Raw genomic sequence first — 12,038 nt, 5'->3', positions numbered from 1 at the left:
TGTAAACGAACGGCACCATTACACCATGTGGAAATAGTCTGTGCATCGATTTATTCAAGTTCCCCAACTATCCGTTTACAGGACACATGGGACCTCCATTTTCAATTTAAAAGAGTTTGAATGCTTGAATGCTTGACCACACACACACAATGAGTTTGTAAAGAAAGTTTCCCCAATGGACCCGCTAAAGATTCACGAGGACTTAAAGAACATTGACATTTGGGGGGAAAAAAGACTAATGTCAGCATAAAGTGCGCAGACGCAAAACTGATTATGTGCCTCGCAGCAGTTTTTGCAAAATAATTAGATTTCTTATACAGGGACACGAATTGTTCATATGTTTAGGGACTACATTAGATTAAAAATGACAGGTTTAGGCAACCAAAAACACCGCTGTGTCTGATGGCGCAGTTGAAAGTCTGGTATTTGTTGGAACATCCACCTTCCGCCCACCACAAGCAGTCATTTTTGGATATTAAAAACTACGTCACTTGCTCCAACTGCTGCTTCGCCACATGATGCATATAATGTTGCGTTGTGTGTCCACCACGAAGAAGGATCCTAATTTACTTTGGAATTATTTTCATCCCGAGCTAAAAAAAAAAAAAAGAAGAAAGTTAAACACAAATACATTTCACAACCCACCATGATACTGGGCTGTTGTTTCTTGATCGGGAAAAGTGACTTCAATTCAAGCTAGCTGGTTCCTCCAGTGTCAATGCTAAGCTAGCCGTCTCTTGGCTCCAACTTCATACTTTAGGGACAAATGTGAGAGTTGTATCAATCTACTCATGGCAAGTATATAAGTGAATAACAATATTTGCCAAAAACTGTTCTTTTAAGATGTGTGATAATTGGAAAAGTTCTGAGTCAAACAGAAAGTTAATTACAGACACAAGGCAGGTTTCAAAAAGGCTCGGTCTTCACTGGAAAGCAGGTGGTCATACACAGGTAATCCATCCGAGCAGAGCAAACAAATCCAGACACGCAAAGGCCAAAAAAAAACTGAAAAGAAGGCAAAGTCCAGAAACAGACCGCTTACACTTGTGAATTATTGGAAAGCAATGAGCACAGGGGTTGAACAAAGACAATCCAGCAGCAGAACAGGAAGCATGTAAACAAGGTAGACTAATGGCAACATCAGAGGCAGGTGAGTAATCGAGGACAGGTGTGAATAATCAGAGAGGCAGGAAACATACAGAGACTAAAAATCGGAGCCCTCTGGACACAGAGGCAGAACGGTACACAAGCATGTCCAAAGTCACGTCATTCGATGTATCTGTTGTCCAGTTAACACGGTGAAAACATTCAGCAAGACGGATGAAAAGAAGAAGGAAAAAGCATATATTGCACAAACAAAAGTGCCCAAGCTTCATTTTAACAAACCGGTCACACAACATAATAAATCATAAACTGTATGACACAAAGTCATCGTGTCTTCAGCAGCACACACCATTAACCACTGTACAGGTCCATGATTTACTACTGGGACAGAGGTCTCACCTGATGGAATAATGTCTCCATGACCGACACTTTAATCTGCGGTGAGACCTCCAGCTTGCAACTTCACCATATAAATCTGAGAGACACTGTTAGTGCTCAGGCTGTGAGCTACACCCTGTTCGATTGTTTATATAAATTGCTTTTTAATGGGAAACTAAATCAAAGGAAATATCTTTTTTTTTTTTACATATTTTAGTCGAGCCTACACAAAGTAAGATGTCATTAAAACACTTAATGATAATGGTAACACCTGCAGGACTATCATCTGCCAGAAGCACGTGTCCCATCTGCCTGGATGTCAACATTAATGCTGTTCTAGCTACACGCCTCCATTACTTTCACTGTGAATAAGCAACCACAGGTGCTTCACAATAACACGATTTACTGCTTCATATAACACTGTCAAGTGAGGATAATAACCATCCCCTGAACGCACTTGCAACCTTGAATGCCACGTGATTTCACCGAGCTGTGTTCGAAACAACTGCTCAGTTTTGATATCTCATTCTGATCATATCTGATTGTGTCTTTAAACGAGGCAAAAACACCCAATCAGATGTGGCGTTTGATATTTTATACACTTTCCGGGTAACTACATGGTGTGGTTTCCCTTCTGAGAATGATTAACATATTTGATGATGGATTTTGCATGTGTACGTCTCAGCAGGTCTGATGAGTATCATAAGGCCGAGGCTGCAATCACACTAACATGCCAGAAGTGGAACTTGCATCTCTCATTGTGAGTGCAGAGTGGATTCAAATGTATCTTGCATACAAACAACAAACGTCCGTAGAAATATATTGGGTTTCTACTCTTGTAAGGCTGTTTTTTTTCCAGTATGGAAAACTGAACTTCATCTTTAAAACATGAGATTTCAGGAAACTATTTGTCTTGTGCACAGTCCATACAATAAATACCTTAAAATATATTCTCCTGTAGAACATCAAATGAAAGAGAACATTGAAATCAAGCACTCATGTAACATTTGTTTTTATCATATGGGGCACAGTGAGGAGCACAACCCCCTCATGCAGCCCATGATGCACAATGGGCTCTGAAAAACCACTAATTGACCTCCAGGGCCATCCTGTGGTACGAGAAAACGAAGCAAATTCCCAGAATCCGCCCTTTGCTGTTTTTCCTCTGTGTCTCAAAGGCTGCGCCGCGGGCTCCTCGTGCGATCGTTCAGTATTTAACACGCTGAAAGTCTGTATGCTTGCAGATAAACTCTGTGAAAACTTAAAATCTCATTCAAGGAAATGTGTGACTGCATTTTTTCCCTCAGTCCAACTCATTTTTAGAAACCCCAAAACTTAATAGAGGCAAGATACTGGAATCAATAGGAAAAAACAATAGACAGAAAAAAATATATACGTATTAATCCCTTATTTTGGCTCAAGCGTATCCTGTTGGCTAACTCATAAATAAATATATGTCAATTCATGTCAGCTGTCAGCAGTGGTGGAATATTATTCGAACATTTACTCAAGTATTGTACTTAAGTACACTTTTTTAGGGTATTTTCTTGTGTATTTCTATGTGCTACTTCATACTTCTTCTCCACTATATTCTGGTGGGGAATATTGTACTTTTTTTACGCCAGTTCAATTATTCGACAGATTTAGTTACTTTCCATTGTGGTATCACCGCTGGATACTTCTTCCACAGCTGGCCGTCATCTTCTTCATTAAAGCCTCCTGTTGGGTGTTCATGTACTGTAAAGTTACACAAGCACACACCCTGGTGGACAAAATACTAAATTTAGTCCACCAATCCGGATTGCAGTTCCACGCCAGCCCAACAGAGGGAACATCGGTATCTTGGTGCCATTACAATCTTGTGTTCAAAATATTTGAAGAAGAAGAAGGCACCTCAGCCGAGGAAAATGGCCGACGTTGAGATGGACATCGCGTCCACAAGAATGAATAATGGCAACGAACACGTGTAAGTCATTTCATTTGAAATAAGATGTCCTCGTTAGTCAAGTATGAAGGCTTTCACCGTCCGAAATGAAAAGGGAAATGTTCTGTAAGTTACAGATGCGGAGTAACAGCAGCAGCTTCACGTTGTTACCGGGGCTAACGTTAGCTACATTTCTTAGCAATGGCTGGCTAATGTTCTTCGCCAACTTGCTAATGCTCTTTAGCTCAACTAGCATCAAGTTGAGCAAAGGAGTAGACGTGTACATCATCAGAATTGTTGTATAATAACCTCCATAATATGGAGCTGTCCGATCACATAGTCTAAGCACTCGTATTTTGGTCGCACGCACCGATCCTGTAGCGCAAGCTAGCATAGCTACGAGCTAACATAGCTACACGCTAATGCTACCCGAGGATGAAGCTCGCTAGCTCCAAGTTTGCTAAGAACAGTTAGCGTTAGCGTAGTTGAGCTAATGGGGGAAAATCGTCTTGGCGGTCGTGCTCAGGGGAAACTAGTGCATGGTGACAAATAAGTGTTGTTGCGACACTAAACAGCAGACGTATCTCACTGAAAGTTGGGGCCATTATTGTTAGCGTTGCTTTTCAGCTTTAGCTACAGATTATAGCTAAATTCAGCACATTACGTAACCACGGTGTACCAATGAATGCTGGAAGAGGAGAGCAGTCTTCGATGGTGTAATTTAGGCAATATAAAAAAATAATTATATATTTGTGTTGTATTTAAAGTGGCCTCTCTAATGAGTATTGTAAGGTAAAAAGTCACCATAGTACCAAAAGTTCGATTTTTTTTTATGACAACAAAAAGTATAAACACTCTGGTTGCTCATGGTTGCAAGTGATGGAGGAGAGACAATAAAATACAGCTTCCAGGGATTATTGTCATTATCAGTTAATGCACTGATTATTTTGTTAAATACGTGATTAAGTTATAAAGAAACTGCATTATTGTGGACCGGGTATGTCACGGCTGATACCTGATCAGATTCATACGATTTGCATAGACCAGCCAGGGTTTCCAACAACACTCTTGTCAGTTACTCCCATCGATCAACACATCCTGACTGGTCCTTTACTGTGTAATAGTGTGTGCTCAATATTTAAGATTGTAACTCTTTTTAAAACAGGAAGCAGGATCTGGAGAGCCACGTAAGAAGTGGAAATGAGGACAGCGGAGACGTGTCGGAGGAAGAAGAGGGGGAGGAGGAAGAGGAAGAGGTAGGGGTGGACATCAGCAAGACCTAAATATCTTCAGTGGTATGATGCCATGATTCTGATATGAACTTTCTACCTTCGTTTAATTTCACTGACACAGTCTAAATTTAGTTTGTCTCAAACCGTAGTGCTTCATGTCTGCACTGTGATGGTATTCTGCTCAATTGAACAAAAAACTGTGTAAAAAACATTTAATATTCACATTTCATCTTGTCATATAATATACCATATAAAGAGAAGAGAATAGATATCTATACATTGAAATAATCTTAGACCTGAATGAGCTGTCAAGCTGAAATGTTGTCTGGTCCTAGCAGGTGGAGGCTAATGGGGAGAAGACAGAAGATGGGCCCAAACATCACAGCAGCAGCGGTAAACACAAGAGGAAAAAACACAAGCATCGCAGTAAGCACAAAAAACACAAGCATGCTTCTGACGAGGACAAGGACCGCAAACGCAAGCATCGCCACAAACACAGGAAACACAAACGCAAAGAGGTCGCGTCTCCCTCTGCTGCCGCCCTCTTTGCCTCCTCCGGCCACAAAAAAGTTGAGTCCTCTCCCTCCTCTGGAAATCCAAGTCTGGACGACCGGGCCCTGCTGGAGGATCTGGAGAAGCGGAGGGCCATGATCAAAGCTGAGCTGGACAGCCAGTTGATGGAGGGCAAGGTCCAGTCGGGAATGGGCCTCATCCTCCAGGGTTATAACTCTGGATCTGAAGAGGATGCAGAAGGTCGGATCAGAAATGGAGAACAGCGTCAAAGGGGCAGCTCGGGTAAACCCATATCACCCAGAGGGGGGAAAGGAGGGAAATCTAGACGGGACTCAACAGAGGGTAAGTCCAGCTCCAAGCGTCGCAGTCGGAGTAAGTCGACGGAGAGGCTGGGACAGGCCAAGGAGTCTAAGCAGGACAAGGTGACCAAAACTACCAAGGACACAGCCGTTAAAGACAGAGGCCGCGGCAGAAGCCGGTCGAAAGACAGAAAGCATTCGGACAGCATGGATAGGTCCAAGGAGGGAGCCGGGAAGTCCAACTCCCCCACCACCTGGAGAGGAGAGCAGAAAGGCGGCCGCGCTGATAAACGTTCCTCTCCGCAGCGGGACGACAGACCAAACCAGGAGAGAGCGGCCCGGCGGTCCAGATCACCTGGACGAGAACGACCACGTCGCTCAGATGCCGACAAACGGCCCGCCAAGTCCCCGTCCAAGGACGCGTCTTCGGGGAAGGAGAACCGCTCCCCTCACAGACGAGGGCCTCACAGCCCCATGAGGAAACGCAGCGCTTCCCCTCGTCACAGAGACGTCCACCACCCCCCGGCTACCGCCGTGGACAGGACATCGAAACCGAGCTACTCTCCGTCCAAAACAAGGTCTCCCCCCAGGAGACCCCGCAGCCGCTCCCCAGACCCCAGGAGGAGGGATGCCGACAGGCAGGACTCGCCGATGAGGTTGGTGATCACAGTTCATTCATGAATGCGTTAGATGATTTACAGTGTCCACTTCAGCTTGCGTGTCCGCTCCTGGTGTTTCTACAGGAAGCGCCTCCGGCCAGATGCGGGGCCGGGCAGAGACTGGTCACGCGAGAACAGTCCCAGAATGGCCGCTCGCCGCAGGATGAGTCGCTCGCCTTTAAGGCGGAGGTCACCGATGTCTCCACGGCGGCGCTCCCGGTCTTCCCCCCGCAGACGGAGCCGGTCTCCATTGGGACACAGGTGATGGCACTTTAAACACAACTCACTAGATAGAGGATGTTTCTCTATCTTTTTCTCTGACTTAAATTCCATGTTAGCTTCCCTCTCTGCAACTGGAGTATACAGCATTGTGTCGAGACGTTTTCATGTTGAATGATTAACGAAGTAATAAAGTATCCCCTCAACATCTCTGCCTTGTAGGTCTGGAGAGAGAGACCGGTACGGAAGACTCCGACAGTACCGACGCTCAATGTCCCGCGACCGGGGGAGGAGAAGAAGACGCAGCAGAGACGAGGACAAGTTTAAGGGCAGCCTCTCAGAGGGGATGAAAGTCGACAAGGAATCCTCGGAGGAAGAAGTGTGAGTAGAAGAAGTTAGCCTTTATGTTTCCCTGCAGGTCATACTTAAGAGGAAAACAATACACATCTACGACACACTGTTGTTTAATTATTAACCCAATTATAGGCCCATTGGCCCTGATAATAACAGGAAAGTGCATTTTGTGTTTTGCAGGTTGGAGGACTTTGATGGAGAGGAGGTAGATGAAGAAGCTCTCATCGAACAGCGCCGGCAGCAACGTTTGGCCATCGTTCAGGTCTGTTTACATCTGTGCTGATCCCCACCTGGGTTTTATTAGTCACTATGTCCATGGCTGAGCATGTTCTGTGTTTGTATTCTCACGCTCACTTCCTGCCACAGAAATACAAGCCTGTGAGCGACGACACCAACATGGGGTCGGAGCCCAGCAGCCCCCAGAGCAGCACGCGCAGCCGCTCGCCCTCACCCGACGACATCCTGGAGCGAGTCGCCGCAGACGTCAAGGAGTACGAACGCGAGAACCTCAACACCTTTGAGGCCAGCATCAAAGCCAAGCACAACCTCATCGCCCAGGAGAAAGACGGTAATGTCTTGGTCAGAATGATCCAAATCTGTCGGCACACGAGGCCAACCGAATGTTCGCGGTCAGGCGTGCGCGCGCCGTAGTTAACGGGTGTCAACGTGCAATTATTTCCTCTATAATTATTAGCGGAGGCTTGGGCAATATCTCCGGCAGAATAGTTCATATTTATGTGTAAGTTGGCGCTCACACGTGTCGATCATCGTCCAAACACTTCTCAGAAGTGGCGCTTCCTCCTCGTTCCGCTCACTGTAACCACATCTTAGTGACGATGGAATAAGTTGAGCACAGAAGCAGCTCCGTATAAGCGGTCTGTGGCTGAATGGGGCCATCTTGTCCCAGGTAACTACAGCTCCACTTAAACCTCTGAAATGTAGAAAAGAGAAGTGGCTCAGCTTCATACTGAAGACCACAATCTTACGTGATCATGGAGATCAGAACCTGAACAGCTAAAAGCTCTGACCGGGACATTGATTACTGAGAATAGTGTCTTTTTATTTTCCTGTCTTTATAGGAAGCAAAGTGGCTTCTTTTTTTTCATCCCCAGTGCAATCATGGTCCGTTCACAGCAGATACGGAGGAAGTCCAAATTGCACTCTAAAAGTGCTTTACTTTGCGCTTCCCTGCAGTTCTTGTGGCCGATTGTCACACTGTGATGACGCTGACCGACCAGAGAGTGGCGTTCTATACGGAACTAAAATAGCTTTCGGTGGCTTGACTTGTGTGAGAAATGCAGAGTTGGTTTTAATGTTGTTTCTTTCTATCATGTGTTCATTCAGTTGCTGGCTTGTAACCCAAAGCCTGAGTGTCTCTGCCACCTGCAGCATGTTTTGATCTCTGCAGAGTATGTGAATCAAACACGTTCCAGCTCTTCTGTTTTACAACATGGTGGATGATTAGAAGCTGTAACTTTGTCTTGTTTTATTCTTGTTTGTTTGTTTCAGGAGCCAACCCAAAGAAGCCTTCAGCCCCCGACATGTTTACGGAGTCAGACGACATGTTCGCCGCTGACTTTGATGTGAGTGTTTTCTGTCGGGAATCGGGGAAATAAGATGATGAGAGAAACCCCTTTTTAAGAGTTTCAGCAGCCGTTGTGAGCCACTGACCTCATATCTGTGTTGTTTCTGCAGAATGCCCGGATGAGAGCAGCGGGTGTAGGGAAGGACTTCAAGGAGAACCCCAACCTCAGGGACAACTGGACCGATGCTGAGGGCTACTACCGTAAGGGCTGCCTCCCAAATCCTTTTCTTTTCTCCGACAGCTGTCGTCCGGAGGCAAACCTGTGAGGTGGACTGTAACAAGTATCTCTTGTTATTTAGGGGTGAACATCGGGGAGACACTAGACAAGCGCTATGATGTTTATGGCTACACGGGCCACGGTGTCTTCAGCAACGTGATCAGAGCCAGGGACACCGCCAGGGCCGGCCAGGAGGTGGCAGTCAAGATCATCCGCAACAACGAGCTCATGTGAGTCAGACCTGTTTTTCTCCATGAATTTCAAAAATGTATATCCAAACAATTCAACCCTCCTGATTGAATTTGTATTGATGAACTACATGATTGTTTTGGGGGTCAACAGGCAGAAGACCGGATTGAAAGAGTTGGAATTCCTCAAGAAGCTGAATGACGCCGATCCCGATGACAAGTTCCACTGCCTTCGCCTCTTCAGGCACTTCTACCACAAGCAGCATCTTTGTCTGGTATTTGAGCCTCTCAGGTACTGAAAAGGGAAACCCTCCTCCTCCCCTCTCGTCGGTCGAGCCCCACTGCAGCGTTTATGCGACGGCCTCGCTCCCGACTTACCTCCTGTATTCTCCTCCGTAGCATGAATCTGCGGGAGGTCTTGAAGAAGTACGGTAAAGACGTCGGGCTCCACATCAAGGCAGTGCGTTCCTACAGTCAGCAGCTATTCTTGGCCCTGAAGCTGCTGAAACGGTGCAACATACTCCACGCTGACATCAAGCCCGACAACATCCTGGTACGGTATAAATACCCCGTCTAAAGATCAAGCTTATAGAAGGGTGATCTTGTGTGTACTGATGTTTTGTCCTTTTTTAAAAGGTGAATGAGTCAAAGACTATTCTGAAGCTTTGTGACTTTGGTTCTGCGTCCCACGTCGCTGACAACGACATCACACCGTACCTGGTCAGCAGGTTCTACAGAGCTCCAGAGATCAGTGAGTGGCATCGTTTGTATGAATCGACCATTGATCAGTAGCGATTCAAACTGGACCTCGCTCACCGTTTCTTTCCGTCCCAGTCATAGGGAAGCCGTACGACTATGGGATCGACATGTGGTCCGTTGGCAGCACTTTATACGAGCTTTACACCGGCAAAATCCTGTTTCCCGGATCCTCTAACAATCAGATGATCAAGCTAGCGATGGACCTCAAGGGCAAGATGCCCAACAAGGTAAAGTTGCATCATTATCATTTCAGATATTGTTTCCCTCTCCGAGATGAGTTGTGCTGCTGTTCCATGCGGTGCTCTGGAAGGCACGGCTGATGCAATATTCTGGATTTCTTTCCTCAGATGATCCGTAAAGGCCTCTTCAAAGACCAGCACTTCGATCAGAATTTGAACTTCCTGTACATTGAAGTAGACAAAGTGACAGAAAGGGTAAGGTGCTCCTACTTTCTGAAATGAATGAAATGTTCTGTTTGTTGGCTGGTCAGGTATTTGATAGATATTGAGAATATTCTGGTGATTGCTTCAACAGGAGAAGGTGACGCTGATGAGCACCATCAACCCCACCAAAGACCTGCTGATAGACATGATCGGAGGCCAGCGGCTGCCCGAGGACCAGAGGAAGAAGGTGATGATGCTGAAGGACCTGCTGGATGGCACCCTGATGCTGGACCCAGCCAAACGCATCAGCATCAACCAGGCTCTGCAGCACCCCTTTATCCAGGAAAAGATCTGACCCCCTGAACGCCACACACTCTCCGAGCAGACACAGAACAACCACTAAAGCAGCTCTGACCGGACCTGACCCCCTGAAGCAGCCAACCCACAGACAGGACTTTTATTTTTCTCCCTCGACTTTATTTAGTTTATGGATTCCTATTGTTTTATTGTAAATAGCTCATTGAAATGGGAGCCATTCTTTAAGACATTGATTTTGCGATTCATCATTGTAACCCCCTGCAAATGCAGTTATGGACTTTTTATTTTTTTTAATTTAATAACTGCCATTGGAGTGACGGGTGTTTAAAAGAAAAATATAATTCCTGTAAATACTGTATGTCAATCACAGTAAGCATCTCAAGCAGCAGGCAGTTGAGTCTCGTCGTAGTTGCAGAGGACTAAAGTACATCGGTTCTTTCTTTTCTTTAACCACAATTGTCATTGTGGGGCGATGCATGCTTTTGAATGTGCACTTTTTGAATGTGCTCTCGATTTCTGTGGTGCAGAACTGTAAATGCTCTGTGTCTCCCCCCCCCCCCCCCCCCCCCCCCATGTCTAACCACGTCTTCAGGCCTTGAGGTCTGAATTGAAGGAATAGATGCATATTACGGTATGTACTCCTTGAAACCAGATATTTCTTTGTCATTGTTTTCTGTTGCTGGACATTTCCATGTTTTTTACCTTCCTCCCCCTCCAGCACTCTGGCTCGGTCCTGGCTCTTAAGGCTCTCACATTCAAGTGCCTCCTGTATGAGCCTAGTGTGTTCCACCACCCAACGATGTGGGCCTGTTGAAAGCCACACCTGTAACCCTCCTCTCCCATTGTTGTATATAGTCCATAGTTACTGTCATTTCATGTGTGGTTAATTATTGTTGTTTTTTTTCCATTAAGTGGTAAAAAATAATTTGTGATTTCAATAAAGAATAGTTGTGGCAACGCTGCTGAAAGAGAACCTTCAGTATGAGAACACTTTTTAGTAATAAAATGTTTCCTATTGTATACCGACACCTCTTTCTTCGTTTGATCCACAACACGTGCTGAATGACGTAATGTCCCGTACATCCTGTTCATCAATAACTCTTCATATGAAATGAAGTGTTTTATTGGGAGCGAAGCCGTCATGGAACTGGATGTTCCAAAAAAATAACCTTTTTTTATCCTTGTACCCAACTAAGTGCATTCTGAAGATGGTGAAAGAGTGAGCGGAGACGTTGCCGCTCCCTCAGAGCACTGGGAGTAAAAGTCGGTCCATCTTGTGACCATTACAGCGCTAATGCTCCATCTCCGCAGCGGAAAGTCTTAACGGTGTCGCATGATGGCACTTGCGTTGAGCTGCTGAAAAGCATAATGGGAGACTCACTTAGGAAAGTTTTGGGGGGAATGATGCGAGAGCTCTCTGGCTGCACGAAGCGCACTGAAAGGACTTCTGATGGGAGCTGATGGGCTGCCGGCCTGGAAATACACGTGGGCTACAGAGCGCCGTGTGAATGAGCAGGGAATCTAACGCCGAAGGGCTTTAATCTCAACGTACAGAGACGAGGGCTTTTAATGCGACCGTGTAACCAAACGACTGTATAATCACGCTATTAAATTCATGAGGACATTCACACATTGCACAGCTCCCATCGGACAATGCCGTTGTAGTTTCTGGTGACGGTCAGAAGAGCATCTGAAGTGCTAGATATTCAACATGACTGAAGTCACTGATGGTGACTGACCGTGGAACTTTTTATTATTAATGAAAATCTGAAAAGTTAAACCATTTGATCCAATTCAATTGCACAATAGGCTTTATTTGAATGTGGGTTGATAATGTCAGTTTTATAGTAATAAGGAATGTGTGCACAATTACTGAAGTATCTTTTTTTCTACAGAAACAAAAACT

At 45.4% G+C, this 12,038-nt stretch overlaps 1 protein-coding gene across 2 annotated transcripts; it reads left to right on the top strand.

Moving 5' to 3' along the window:
* Positions 1-3,380: 3,380 nt before the first annotated feature.
* Positions 3,381-11,158, top strand: prpf4bb (pre-mRNA processing factor 4Bb). Of its 2 annotated transcripts, none has more exons than XM_079291687.1 (16): positions 3,381-3,448; positions 4,572-4,662; positions 4,977-6,106; positions 6,194-6,370; positions 6,551-6,709; positions 6,863-6,944; positions 7,049-7,250; positions 8,192-8,265; positions 8,378-8,468; positions 8,567-8,714; positions 8,827-8,964; positions 9,072-9,225; positions 9,309-9,423; positions 9,507-9,658; positions 9,779-9,865; positions 9,966-11,158. In XM_079291687.1, exons 1-16 carry the CDS (start codon positions 3,390-3,392, stop codon positions 10,167-10,169), a joined length of 3,063 nt encoding a protein of 1,020 aa, XP_079147813.1. In that variant the 5' UTR covers positions 3,381-3,389; the 3' UTR covers positions 10,170-11,158. The 2 variants fall into 2 exon arrangements, with proteins under 2 accessions (XP_079147813.1, XP_079147812.1); XM_079291686.1 differs by having other exon boundaries at positions 4,974-6,106.
* The last annotated feature ends 880 nt before the right edge of the window (positions 11,159-12,038 follow it).

Source organism: Melanostigma gelatinosum (assembly GCF_949748355.1).
Source record: "Melanostigma gelatinosum genome assembly, chromosome: 20".
Taxonomy (NCBI): Eukaryota; Metazoa; Chordata; class Actinopteri; order Perciformes; family Zoarcidae; genus Melanostigma; species Melanostigma gelatinosum.
Note: the sequence above shows the minus strand (reverse complement) of the source record. Positions and strands in the feature narration are given on the sequence as shown.